Raw genomic sequence first — 15759 nt, forward strand, 5'->3', positions numbered from 1 at the left:
AAAAAGGCTGCAATGAATTTCAAACACAAAATTTTCATATCCCTTTTGTCTAGACAAAACCTTTTCATTGCTTCTAGTGATCCAAGACTGTTTAATATCAACCTCAGATTTCTACATGTACGTTGCTTCTTATAAAACCCTGGACCTACCCAGAGAAAACATTATTATCAGGAGATAATGCCAATTTCTCTATAAGAACACACTTTTTCAAAACTTAGATTCTGTTGCTATACTTAAGGCTAACATCTACACTAAAGAGAGACTGAGTGGTTTCCCTCTCTACATCTTCACTTCAAGGTCAACTGAAATACAAATGATGGAGGAGAAAGGTAATAGATTCACTGCTGTATAAGATACACACTTGACCTTCCAGTACCTTTATTTAGATCTAAAGGGCATAATGAATCACTGCAGTGGGTCAAACTTTCTGAGACAAGGACAGAATACTAGCAAAATGGGTCACTTCCAACTCAGAGACAAATATTAATGTTCATGGGTCAGAGGTCAGTTAGAGAGACAGACCACTGTACTGATGATATTGTAACATCTATCTTAGTCATACTAGAAGGGGGACCAGGGAGAATAATTATGTCCCTAATGCCAATGGTAAGAGAAGCAAGAGAGACTGGCTATTGACACTGCAAGACCTACCTTAGCTATATTAGGAGGGGGACCGGGGAGGGAGCCTCTCCGTTTCCTCTGCTTGTTGATCATCTTTATCACTGCATTTTCATCCAGCTCATCGTCCTTAAAATGGATGACCTCGTGGTTATCCGGGATCACTTGTAGGGACATCCGACGTCCACCAGGACGGGTTTTGTTATCTTTACCAAAAAACTTCTTCATTGTGCAAAGATCTTAGGTAATCCACACGTGGAAGATAAAAATATCTGCTTCCCCTAAATATTATCACACACATGCGATATACATCCTGTATGGGGTTAATGCTGCTCCAAACAAACTTTCTTTTCCTCTGAATGAAAATTATCTTCACATTTAAATATTAGGAATGCAGTGTATACTCCTGATGTATAGAGGGCCAGGGAAAATCCCCCAGCACACACTATAATCGCCAAAGAATATTGCGTCAATCCACTAACCTGTTGCTCTCCTCTTGGCCCAAATATCTCGGAGATCTATACAAGTAATTTTACTGCACTCAAATAAAGGGCTGTCTTGACCTAGATTTCAAATCAATTTTCTTTGAAGATGCATTCAGGTTTCATATTTACAACACAAAATGTCAAACTCGCAAAGTTTTAAATCACCTCTCTTAGCATTGAAAAGTTTGTTTTCAGTCCTCGTCTACTGTTTGATTGGCAGATAAATACAAGACTATAATATTCCAACACACAAATCTATTATTAATTTATTTAGAAGGACAAGTTAATACTTTAATGCCCAACTAATTAAACCTGCCGTAAACAGTGGGGGTTTAAGTTTACAGGCAGGATCAAACCGGACAATACTTAAACAGCATGTCGATTCAGCAAATAGGACAGGATTATCTGATCTGGTATTATCAAATTTGTACAGTGTACATCGCTATACAAGTTCAATCTAGATCTTGTTTGACCACTACTGCTATCTTCCACTTGATGCAGCGTTTTATCTTAGGATCCTTTACACCTTGAAGTATATACACATGTACTCATATCAACTATAGCCTCTCCTTTAGTCACGTCAGATAAAAATTGTCACAAATCAATCGTAACAATGATACTATTCCATTAGAAAAATGAAATAACCACCATCTCATTAGCTCCAATGCAAAATACACCATCCATCCTTAACAAATTCCAAATTAGAGGTTCTGGTAAATCCGCACAGCTTGAACCAATTATAGTTAATTAATTTCTCCAGTTTAATGACAGTTGCAGGAGAATGACATAATATTGTTTGTTTACAAATACTCTGTCACTGAGCCCCCTATACTATGAGGTATTTCCAAGATGAATTATACTAAGTAGTTGCTTCCTTTCGTCACAATTTTACTTGTCTTCCAATAAGAAGTTACGTACCTTTTCCGTTATGCTGCACTTAGATTATACACACTTAATGTTAACTGCATTCATCCACTTGTATTAACAGAAACTATTTAAAACAATGTTAAATACTTCACTTCACATTAACAAATGCATGTGTTACAATATAAGCAACTCTGCATGCCTTTCATTCAAATATTGAACAATGTGTGCATACAGCACTGTGCAGTTGTGCATTTCCTAATTGCTTAAGATGGGCTGACCATGAACTTCCAATTACTTAAAACCAAACAATTCAATGTTCTTCAACACAGTATAGAATTAAGTTCCAATATTAACTCTGTAGATTTCGATCACAGCGTCATCACAGTTTTCGAGCTCTTTTAGTCTTTGATCAGCTGAGCTGGAGGGCAAAAATCACCAATCGCCTTCCAATAATTAATATCCCAGCTTCTCTTACTCCTGCTTAATGGTGCTTATTGACTACTCATTGAACAAATTAAAAGCTCGCAAAAGGTTCCTCTGAACACATTAATGTATACAGCTGTGTGCACATAATGTATTGTTGAGAATGATGTAAAGAATATAAAATTTTTAAATTCTTATTCTTTCCTTGCAGTTTCACATTAGGCAAATGAATGTTCGTCTGCCCTAGTATTCCGCACTGTTAGGTCTGGTAAATGTTCACGCCTGGCAGTAAAGAGTTAGATCTGAATTAGTGCCTGTCAATACACAGTATAGGTTTTTTTTTTTCAAACACTGAATTGCGTTGCAGTTCACTGGGCATCGACCGGTAATTTTGCAGTAGTTAATTTTGCAGCATTGAAGACCTTAGCTTGTGTGCATGTACAGACCAGAAGTTTAAAGGGGGGGGGGGGGTCTTTTAGATTTATTCAAACCACAGATACTTTCCCCAAAGGAGAGGAAGCATTGAAAAAGAAGAGACAATGGTGTATTGAATTGTGTCCAATATTACTTCTTAAGCAAATACATCCAACAGATTTATGTCTATTCACTGCAGACATAACTTTTTATTATTATGTATTGATCTACTATCGATCAGCGTTTAAAATCTTTTCTTTGCTATTCCTGTAATTTCAATGTAATTTACCATGAATCATATCATTATAAATATCTAAAGTATTACCTTTCAGTTAATCCTTTAAAAATATGATTTTCAGTTTACCTTCATTAAACAAATTTTCCTATGTTGCTATTTTTATTCATGAAAGCATAACAGAACTTGTAATACAGGCCACACCAGTTTAAATGCTTTTTCAGACTTTCAAAGTAAAAAAAAAAAAAACATGGGATCGAGTTGAGTGAAATTATTTAAAAAACAAAACATAGTATATCATGAACAATATATGTCTACAAACACACAAATGCACCCTGAACATAACTTAGTTGCCACTGAAACAAATTTGACCCTGACCTTAAAACTAATCATAGTTACGGGTCATGACTTATTCCCTAATCACCATCAACATTTGTGCCACATGTTAGGCCATTGTTTATATATTGTAATTTTGACTAGATATTACTCCATTACAGGATTTGAGATTATAATAACAGCTCTTTATATCAACATTTTTGTTCCTAATATTTCTCCATTGCAGTTACTAGCAAGACGAGAATTTCAAACTTTTACTTCCTGTGTCAATACCTCTGTATTAAATAAGTAGTCCCTCTTTACTTCATAAGATATTTAACAGACAAGGAGACAAGTACAACAAGGTCAAAGATCAAAAGTTCAATATGTCACAAAGTAAATCACTTAATTTCACCAAGACCCCTAAACCCCTAAAAAATAAATGTGATGATTGTTGATAACTGCAATTAACTAATACTAGATGAAATCCCGCGCAAGCGCAGGGAATTGAATCTATACTACTACCGACAGAAAATATTTTGTACTTTCTACTGACAGCCTACAGGCTTATAGCAGGAAGAAATACTTTGTTCAAAATCTCGCTTGAAGTAAATGTGCGTCTCCACCCCCACCCCCCTTTGTAAAACTTGAAAATTAACAATTTCATTAATTGACGTTTATTGTGAAACCTGTTATACTATGTTATGGATATTGTACTTCAGATACTCTTATTTCATTTCCGTCAAGTATAAAAGCACTGAATCTGCACATTTTACTGGTAAATTGATTTGGGGGGAAGGGGGGGGGGGGTCAAAATCCACTGGTACTTGGGTCTTGGTTTATAAATATGTTTATACATTACTGATATTTAAATAATGTACTATACTTTTTTACATATCAATAAGGTACGTACATATTTATAAACCAAGACTCAAGTACCTGTGTAAAATTAGCTTTTAACGCCCTATAAATAGGCCGAGTATTTGATACAAAAGACTGTTTTCAAAAAAAAAAAAAAAAAAAAAAAAAAGCACAAAATTTTACATCTTTAATTGTTTTTGTACAATACCTTATTCATTAATTTTCTCTTTACATGTAAGCAAGTTTATTACGAAGTACAAATTGTACTTCGGGTTCGTTGCCACGACGCTCTCAGTAAGGAATATATACAAATTTTAACGATAAATTTATTAGGAAAACCTACTACATACATGTATATATATAGGTAATGGTCTTTCGATATATAAATATATTCACAACTTATAGTGTTATCAATGATTTTAATTACCATTATTTCAATGACCATTCACACAAAAGCTTTTTTCAGCTATAAGCGCCTCGGTTTTTTTAACATCGGACTCGATGCTATATGATGTTCTAGAAGCTTCCGTCAATATTAAGATCGGTGAATGACGAAAATAATTTGCATATTTCCCTTTTCAATCGGTTATCAAAACTTATTTCTTTTATATAATTTAAATCAAGTTTTGATTGAATAATTCAGTGATGGCGTTTTATGAAATAAATAAACGATTGCTTGTTGTCAGTTTCATTAAAAATTGCCAGTAACTTAGATCCGCCAACCGGAAACGCCACCGTACTCACGTTTTTGCTATTTCATGGCTGTTTATAGAAAATAAAAGTAGACTTTTAATTTAATGTACGATTCTTACTATGCAAGAGAAATCTAAATATAGTTTACGGACATTATCTTGTATCTAGTGTATTGTTAGAGGAGTAAGTAAGAACTCTGGTGCACCCGTTTCGGAGTTTATTTGCAAAATTTATTAATTTATAAGTATAGATATGTGTCATCTTTTATTTGCAATTTGACAGTTTGAAATCAATTTGTGATGATTTTTTTTTGCAACCGAAAAAATATTTTCTACAAATACACTGCAAAATAACTGGTTTGCAGTGATAAATATCTGCGGGTTAAAGGACGCCAAATTCGCAGATATTTCTCGCACACGAATAAAAGTTGGTTTACAGTATCAAATTTTATAGAAGCTAGCATTTATTATATGCATGCTATAAAAACATTATTTCAATTTCATTCATAACATACATAGAGGATTATATTCATTAATTTAATAATTGTGAGATTGAAAATATTGTAAACATTAGATTTGGAGATACTTCGGCAGTTTAAGTCTCGGTCAGGATTGTCTACTTACTCTATCTTATAACAGGCCAGAGAGTGCTTAATTATTACAACATTCTTTGTGAAGGGAAAGAAAATCAACATGATCAAGTGTAAAAATTTTGCCGCACTTCTGATATTCTAGCTGTCACACAAGCTGTGGCAGAATATCACTTGATATTCCTTCACACTGTGACAGGATATCACCTTTTTTCAATTATAAATTACAGTATTTCACAGTTGAAAATGTAATAAAAGAAACAATTCAAATACTAAGAATATAAAGTCTCATGTATATTGCACTTTTTTGTGGGAGCTGACAATAAAACTTTTGAATTCTTTATCCCCTAGCTCCCCTTTACATATATGCTTAACTCTTTGAACTTATATTAACACTATATATTAACACAAATTTAGTTCCTTTTATCTCACCATTAATACACTGATAGTCATAACACACACAGTAAAGGGTCTCTGAGACATTACAGACTTTCAGATTTGTTAACTGTACATCAATTTCCACTTCCATGTTTTAAAGTACTGTAAATCACTTTTTATTCGCAAGAATTTTATTTTCGCGTAATTACGCGAGACAGTCTGCCCGTGAAAATGTCATTCCCACATATATTTTCTTAAGCATAGAGTATATACTACAATAACCAGTATTCATGAAAAATTTGCCTCGTCTATGCATACCAAATACCCATCTCAGGAAAATAAGGGGTCGCTAAAATTTGGTGATCCAGTACTGTACATCAATTTTTTTTTTCAATGAGGGTTCATAAAAAATAAAAATAACTTTATTCAAAAATCGTTGAGGATATCAAAAGCAACATAAAGGATGTGGCAAAATTTCCTAGACTCCGTAAAACAACTTGAACACTCTAACTTCTCCTGGCACTTGACCTCAAAGAGACATTAATTTTATAAATGACATCCATATTATAGGTCTATACAAATTATGCAAAGTCATAATTCTTTTGTTCAACCCATTTCTTCCATTAATTAGGTTTTCCAAAGTTAACTCTATGTTTAAAACCTGTGCATTATTTCAGATAAATTACTGTTTTGAAAAAAAGGAATGATTCCCTATTATATTTCTGCTCATCTGATTCACCTTTTAATTAATAAGGGACGTACTATATAAAGTCCATATGGGCCGGAATATAGACATCAGTTGTTGTCTTTATAATTTAAAGTTCATATTTTGCAAACATCTTTTTACCAGACATATTTTGAATCTATATAAAAAAAATATTAAACATTATAATCTTACATATGCTACTCAAATATTCTATTTCAATATGAAATTTTGCTCAAAATTTATAAAATTTTTCACCCTGCTATAAGATTTTGAACTTTTAGGTGACATTAAACATAGAATTAATTTCAGACAGCCTACCAAGGAATGTATTATTCTCTAACACATACAATATCTCATTTCTCATTTTCTTTATAACGATGAACCATAGGTCATTTTTTAAAGAATTTCAGATGGATTCAGTTTTCTCAAATATCTGTCCATGACTTTAAATCACCTCTCTTTTCATTGAGAAGGTCCAAAATTAAACTGATCTGCTTTTCACTGGAAACAATTTTTGTAATAAATATATAGCCACATTTATTTTCGCATATGCAAAATTCAACACATTTAGTACAAACATGAATTCAGCATTATCACACATATATTCTATAGTTTCTCATTTATAGTTGTGATAAATCATACTTTGGCAGTTTTCATGTAGCATACAAAGGATATAAGTACCAACAACACCAAAATATTAATTCCACTAAATAACTTATTCACATTCAGTTTCAAAACCTGTCATCTAATATTCATCTAAATTAAATTACAAATATTTTTTCAAGTCGTACAATATTAATGAAATATAATGTTGTCTCCCAGCAACAGACTGTGCAGGAATTTTTTAAAAGAATGATTGAATTTCATTTTGGAATGTTTTCCTGTTATGCTAATTAATCAATACATTTCATTCATTACAGTCAGAAAAAAGCTCCTTTTCAAAATTTCTATTGATTGTTAAATAAAGCTTAAATTTGGGTAATGTTTTATTGTGTGGGTGTGTGTGTGTGTGTTTGGGTGGGGGGATGCAATTTCTTTTACTTTTAGCATCATTTCATAACTATAGGCATATGGGCATAAATGCTCACCTGGTAAAAAGCATTTTCTTATCCAACTTATTAAAAGAATTGAAACAATGATGAAGGAAATAAACCCCAAATTTCATTGATTGATTGATTTCACAAAATTGATTGTCCATTCCATTGCCTGCACTGGTGTACCAGAGGACTTAGTTCTATATTCAGCAGTAAGGACTACTCTGTCAATCTCAAAGGTCAATCTTCAGTTATATGATCTAAACAAATCATGTCAACCCAGTAAATCTTACATGCAGTTTTTATTTTTCCTTAAATGGATCTATTTTTCTTCACAAAGTTAATTTTTTTTTTTAAATTGTTAATTTTTCTCCAAATATTAACATGTTAATACCCCCCCCCCCTTCCCCCTAACATTTATTAATAATTTGTGCTTGTGTTTCCATTCAAGATCAAAACCTCAGAGTAATTGCATGAAATGGCAATAAAAGGTTTTCACAAAGTAACTTTTTTTCAGGAATGCTTTTAAAAACAGGATGTTTTGCTTAGCAACCACAGAACAAGGTGGTTAAAAACCCAATAAAATCTTATCAGACCGTGACAGTCCAATCTGGAGCAGAATCTTATGATCAATCCTTAGGAGCTTAACAGATTTACAATTAATTGTTGGACAAAAAATGTTTCAGCATCATGGCTTTTTCCTACAAACTGATCAATAGTATGGAGAAGTTGATCACACAAGCTTTTCATATTCCCTCAGTAAAGTCTAATGCACTGTCAGTTTAATTTTTCAAAGATCTGCCACGAGAAATCTCAGCATCATAGACCAAAAATCTACCCAGGTCTCTTTGAAGAGATTTCTACATATAATTGGTCAAGTTGGCCATCTATCCTTTTGAGTAAGATCCAATAAGATAATTCTAGCATAATTAACAGACCACAATTACCAAGCTACATGATATGTTTCTAGTTTTCCAAAAAGGCCAAACTAAAAGGGACATTATCTCATAATTAACCAAAAATAATCCTGCCATTCTGAAAATTGAACACAGCTAGGTTGATGTTTATCAATGGTTCAATAATGAGGATATATCAGCCAAGTTTTTTCCACTTAATTTCACAAACAACTGTAATTTGTACCATTCCAAAATAAAGAATTAGAACAATGCATTAACCCCTCAATATCAAACTCCTGCTATTTATAGTTCTTCTGTGCGTTCGTCTGTAAGAGTAGTTGACAGGTAATATTAATACACATTATGTACAGGTAATCACTCTATCAATTTTGGCAGTAATCCCACCCTACATAACTTAATCCTAAATACTTCTGACATTTAATAGACACCCTAAGAAAACAGCAGCATGCAACTGCTTACATTTTACTCATGAATGATATAAAAAATAAGAAATCAGAAGGTTACTTTGTTGTGAGCTAATTTTTACTAAGAAGACATTATCATCAGTTACATTCTTAGAAAAATTATTGTAGGAAGATGTTCTTTTTTGCTTCCTCTGTAGAAACAAACCTAAGGTCTCTATAAACTATAGTGTCAAAAGCCACAAAAAGCCTGATGCCAGAAAAAGAACATGAGGCCTCAGAGTGGTGTGAACTCACTAATGAGCAATGGTACCGTAGAAGTACAATCTTGAACACTGATATCTTGAATACCATGGATGTGTCGAAGTGATTTGGGAAGTCCCAACTACTAATTCTTTAAGTATTTTACCCTCGATATCTTGAATCCTCGGATATAGATCTGCAAGTTTTATCTCAGTCCAATCGAGTTTCGAGTGTGACTGTATTTTTTTCCATTAGATATTAATTTACGCTATGTATGCTCTCACAATTTAATTTTCTGTGGAAAGAAGGTATGGGTTGGGCTTTTGTTTCAAAGAGTTATGAAATTGGCCTACATTTATATGAGTTGAGTATATATGAATATGAATTATGACATGAAGGAGGACCTTTTTGGAAATATGATGTCACTAATTTGGTATATTTCTAAGATTTAAACAGAAAAAGCCTCAAAATGACTCATTTCAGGGGGGTATTTCCCTGAAGAAAACAGAGTCCACAGCCGTCGCCCACTTCAATTTTAAGATATGTTGTGTAAAATCCTTTAATAAATCACATTTCTCAAAATCTTTGTGGGCAATGCATGAGCTCTATTTTATCTAAAGAAAATTTCAATGAAAATTGATGTCTTTTGCAACTTTTTAAGAAAATACGGGAAAACACTCAAGTTCACGAAGTCACAACTAGGAGGTCATATGAGAAAAACGATTTGTATGTTCTTACTGCTTGAAATTTCAATGATTCAGAAAGGATGAATTTTAATTTCTTACATCACTTCCATATTTTAGAAAAATACAGGGCCAGATTTGTACTGAAACTGTACCTTGTTCTTTGTCTCAGCTTACTTTAAATACATTTAAGACATATAAAGGCAACCTTAAAAATCTGCATGCCCAGGGGGCGAAGCCCCCAGAAGCTCCTGGATTCTAGAGATTTTGTAGGGTGAAAATATGGGGAGGTCTACCGAGTGGATATTTTTACATTTTCTCAACAAAACTATGATTTACGCTAACTTTGACAATTTTAGGGGGCGCACGCTGGGTGCACCCCCCTTAAATCTGCCACTGAGTCTGCCTGCTTCACAACTCACTATTAAATCATTTTGAAAAAAGTAGATCTGATGCAGCATCTAATTGATCTGAAGCAGGTCTGATAGTGTATATGGCATGTCAAATGTTGCAATATTTGATCTTTTTCATTTTTCAATTTGTATTTTAATTATCCATTTGTATTGTATAATTTTCCATTTGTATTGTATAATTTTCCTTTTGTATTGTATAATTTTCCATTTGTATTGTGTAATTTTTACTTCTATTCTATAATTTTCCATTGTATCGTAGAACGGAAAGTGTATCTAGGAATGTATCATATCATTATTTGTGTGTGTATTAATTATCTCATCATTCCAAGGAGTAAAAAACTGTCTGGAGTCAAGATTAAAAGATCGCGAAAAACTGCTGTTGAAAATATGAAGTTACCGACTTTGAAACTTCAGTTTGCCCAGGTATAATATACCTTTACATTGTTCCCTTCTTTTATACATATATCGGGGGGGGGGGGGGGGGGGGGATTCATAATTCACTTCATCAGAATTTTATTTTCATTTCTTTTTAAAATCATTATCTAAAATTAACATGCATATAAAACCATCAAATAAGCAAAGTGTAACATGATCAATAACTCACGGGTCATTTGATGCCAAATTAGTTCCCTACTCCTGGCTAAATTACATAACAGATTTAGTCTACTTTGATCATCTTTTATTCTACCTCCTGACTTGGAACTATTCAGGAAATTGTCCAGAGTTTGAAAACAAACCTGATTTCCCTATACCGAGTCAAAGATTGAAGAGAGATAACTCTTATGACACGCACCTGATGCAATCTATCTGGAAAAACAAACAACTGACTAATATTCTCTCAAGGTTATATCTACATATATGCTAATCTATTAAATGTCTTAAACCACAAAAATAAAATAAACTAACCTAATTTGTCAATGAAGAAATGCTGAGATGCAGTAAATTTTAAATTACAATTTAACACACAGTTTGTCATCATATGAAAAATAATCCTTACTTTGAAATATATATCTTTAGCTTATAATAATTTCGTTTTTCAAAAAAGAAATATGGTTGGTTATTTATTAATTTATGTGATAACTAGCTAATTTGAAGATTACTCATAGCAGTAGATAGCTAATTTGAAGATTACTCATAGCAGTAGATTCTAGAGGCAGACTAATTCATTTCTGATTTTTCACTGCAGCTAATTTTTCTTTTAGACTTATAAAGAGGTACATGTAATACTAATGTAACTGAAAATGGGGGAAAAAAACAAGAGGCCTTAGGACTCTACCAGTAACCTGATTATAATACAACCCTGTTAAGCATTCATGGAATGGTAAATAATTATATAACACAAAAACTGAAACTCAAAAAAAGATGATAGGGATCAACAAGATATTACTTTGGTAATCAGCAATGATTCAGAAACTTGCCTGTATATACCAGTGCTCTCTATTACCAAACAAGCTCTAAAATTAAGCACACTATTCATCTCTTATTTACAAGTCTATCTAACTTTTTCAAAATGATGATCAATAGAGGGCCACCCTAACTGCAGAACCCCTGGTCCAGGAGCCATGAATTTCACAATTTTTGAAGAGGCACCCTTGCTCCTTGTAATCTTGCATTTAATTTGTCTACTAAGCACTGAAGAGCAAAGAAGAAGATTTTCATAGAATTAATGCATTTCACTTTAAGATCATCTTTGCTAGCCAAGAGTTTCTGATATGCTACTCTCCTCATAAACCCTTGGCATACGGTGCTGACAAAAGATGGGATTGTTTTCGTCACGTGATCACGATTCTTACCAGGTACGCACAGATTGCGTCATTGACAGAAATAAAAAGCGTATTTAAAAAAATAATGTTTTTAAAGAATAATTAACAAGAAGGTATTGAGTTATGTTAATTTGTTATTCAAACATGTTAAAATGCAAATCTACATCTTCAGTACAGATTCTTAATCACATATTTTGCACGTTGCTTAAGGGATGACACCATATAGCTATTCATAGAATGGCATGTTATCTTACGGATCGTTGTTTACTTACGTTTTTCATTCCCGATATTAAAGAGTCAAGATATATCCCGAACGCAAATATCGTCATTTACAAAAAACAATTGCCGATTGGTCGAACGATGTCGATCAACTCCAATCACAACTTGAGAAAAAAATTCCAACTTTTTTTAACACCGTATGCCAAGGGCTTATGAGGAGAGTAGCATATCAGAAACCCTTGGCTAGCGAAGATGCTTTAAGATCAATGCAGCTCCATCCTAATGCTGGAACCCCTGATCCTGGGGCCATGAATTTCAGACAATGTATTAATTTTTAATGTTTTAGTCCTACCCCTCAGGCCCATTGGGAGGGGGGGACAGATCATGAAATTCTTAATTTTTGTTCCCCTTTACATATGCCAAAATTGGATAAAATTGGTTCAACCTGTTCAGAGAAAAAGCTGAAAATGTTTAAATGCTATCATACAGTGGACAACAAAAACATAGGTCACCTGGGTAACTTGGGTTATAAATCTAAAAATGATTTGATGTATGGTTTAAATATTGATGTGGCCATTTTAAAAAATAAAATTGAAGTTACCTTTCTTGGTGGATGATAGACAATTTTTCTTAATGTATTATAGAAATGATCATCAGGATGGGGTCATTTCAGGTACCATGTAGATAGAAGTACGTCTCATAAACACCACATGTAAAGTGTTGAAACAAAAGCAACCAGAGTATAGTATTTATAATTGTGATGCATGCGTAAGAATGAAATTACAGAAAGTTTGAACAGGTGCTTTGGATGTATTTCATTTTGTTTTCTGTAGCCATATATAGGCTCTATGAATCCTTAAACCATGAATGACCCTCTGATAGGCAGCATATGTTACAAATATCACTCAAAAAATTCTCATTCTGAAATGGAATTTGCTGCCGTCTTAAAAAGTACCCATACCCAAATAATAGAAAATAATTCCGGTGTGGGACCTGAAGAAACCAGAGCTAATCTATGACATAGCTTTTATTGTTCTCAGTCATTGTCCAACTTTTAGACGTTAATTATTTACAGACAAAGGGAGAAAATTACCATTGATTTTTATTTTTGTTCATTTTGTGACCCAGCTTAATGGAGTTTGATGACAGTTTTGTGTAAATTGAAGCTGATACTTTCTCAGCAATTCCTGGGAACCCCTTTCAACTTAAAATCTAAGTGACTCAGATTAAAGATTAGATGATGTGTTAATCCATCTAATTCAAAATCACTTTGATGATGTTTTCTCTCATATTGGTAAACAACCAATCCCAAAAAATCATTGACAGAGACATTTCTGTCTAGAATGCATGACTGTCATCACAATCTGAAACAAGAGGCCCATAGGCCACAATGCTCGCCTGAGTCAGCTTTGCCCTGCTGGTGTTTTTAGAGGAACTGTTTATGCTAAAGTCTTTTTTGGATCACACAGAACATTTGGTCCTGGGAACTCGAGGAACACACAGGATCAAGCCAAATTTTGTCAGACAAAAAAAAAAAAAAAACTAATATAAGAAAGTGAAAATGAAGAACCAAGGAAATCTTATGCTCTGTGCAGTTTTTAATCACATTCATTTTACATAGATTTCTTACAACAATAGTTTTTATGACTCAATCCATGTGAAAATAGTAAAACTCAAAACTGGACACCGTGGCATTGCACATTCCAGTATGGTGACGCATGGACCTGACTCTTACCCCTGGGAGCCTTGATTTGAACAAATTTAAATCTGCACAACCTTATAGGGATGCTTGTATTTTAATAAACATGTATGAGTAAAAATCAAGGTTTAACCATTCTTGAAAAGAAGATTTTTACAGATTTTCCCCCTATATCTTCGAATTTAAAACTTTGATTCCTAATTAAATTTGACCCAATCCTACCCCCCCCCCCCCCCCCCCCCCCAAGGCCATTATTTGGCAAACTTGAATCTTACATTTCGTCTTTCTGGCCCTGAGATTTTTAAATGACCAATCTCTAGCCTTTCTTTAGCCTTTTCTTGATTACCTCCTCTTTGAAAAGGACAAATACTTTCATTAGAACAATTTTAATTCCCATCACCAAAGGATACTCTATGCCAAGTTTTGCTAAAATTGGTTTTTGGAGTAGAAGATAAAAAGTTTTCAATATCAACAAAATTTGCAATGTTCATCACTAGACAGTGGATGAATTTTAATTAGAAAAACCTAATTGAGCTTTTAGTTCAAATTATTCTGGTTCATAATCATTTACCGTTGAAAGATTTCATCAATAGAAGTTCGCTTTATTGAAATTACATACATGCACAGATCTGCTTGTACCATATATCTCTTAATATTATTTAACAAATTAAACTGAAAGAAAATAAACCCTGGCTGCTAATTTGTGCTTTTTCTGATTAAATTGAGATTTAAGAGCTAGGTTCACTTTATGCGTAAAATGGCCCTGTAGATATACCAATTTATTGAATAACACCTTATGTTCCATTTTAAATATCAAGATAAAGTAGAGACTTAGTGCTTCCATTTTCTATCAAAATTTTTCTCCTTAAAGTCCAGATCTTGGAAAACAAGCTGTATGGAATTGCAATGTTCTTGAATTTTCAGGAAAACAGGTATATTTAAGTACTTTCAGAGAAGAAATATAATATGAGTGCACCCTCTGATCTAAAAAATAAAACATATGTTTTATTTTTTAGATCAGAGGGTGCACGTGTTTTGTAATCCTCAGAAACAGTTCTATCAGTAAATATTTGCATATTTTAGATCAGAGATTGTGCTCTAAATAAAATATCGAAAAATAGCTTTTAAAAATGGCTGTTTTTGTAGAATTGTTCAGGATATGAGTAAAATGACGTATTTCATGACGTCATAATGCATTGACTAGCCAGAAAATTACGTCATTTTTGGAAGATTTGCAATCGCCAAAAGTCTAAATGAAATTTAATGCATTGTCAACTTAAACTAAGCAGTTTCAGTTTTTCAGAAATTCACAGGGCCTAAAAAGGCCCTAAGTGAACCTTGTTCTTTGTACCTGGTTATTTGGTATGACTTACCTAAATCTCAAAAATTATTTTTTTCAGCAAATACAGAAGTGAAATCAAGAGAACTAGAGCTTTTTATTGTTTGTTCAAATGTTGTTCGATTCATTCATTAAAATTCAGAGTAGTTTTTGATCTAAAATAGTAATCTTTTTTTTGTTAGTAATTAGTAGATATCTTTAAATGAAGTAATTAACCTTGCCCTTATAAATAAACACTCCTGAGATGTATGTAGCTAATTTAAAACATGGAACTTACAAATATCTTTAGTTTAAGACACCAAAATACAATCATGACAAACTAATTCATCAAATCTACATAAAATTTAAAAATATACACAGCAAGGCAATAACCTTTGTAAAATTTAAACAACTTTGAATGTCACCTGAAGAACGTATTATAATTAATGAAAAAAATATATATATGTGTGACTTCTTCTTAATTT

The 15759-nt window shown here is 32.9% G+C and overlaps 1 protein-coding gene across 3 annotated transcripts in view; it reads right to left on the reverse strand.

The window, feature by feature from the left end:
- The window catches only part of LOC133188475 (5'-AMP-activated protein kinase subunit gamma-1-like), a 124564-nt gene that overhangs the window by 78704 nt on the left and 30101 nt on the right, over positions 1–15759 (reverse strand). The window contains exon 1 of one of the 3 annotated variants that reach the window (XM_061323920.1): positions 652–1591. The exons of the other annotated variants lie outside the window; for them this stretch is intronic. Coding sequence (XP_061179904.1) covers positions 652–846 — 195 coding nt within the window. The 5' untranslated portion in view covers positions 847–1591. Of the gene's footprint in view, positions 1–651; positions 1592–15759 lie in introns of those variants that run through there. 3 annotated transcript variants of the gene reach the window in all.

This window comes from Saccostrea echinata, unplaced genomic scaffold (genome assembly GCF_033153115.1).
Source record: "Saccostrea echinata isolate AGI-Se365-2 ecotype Australia unplaced genomic scaffold, CSIRO_AGI_Sech_v1 ptg000016l, whole genome shotgun sequence".
Classification (NCBI taxonomy): domain Eukaryota; kingdom Metazoa; phylum Mollusca; class Bivalvia; order Ostreida; family Ostreidae; genus Saccostrea; species Saccostrea echinata.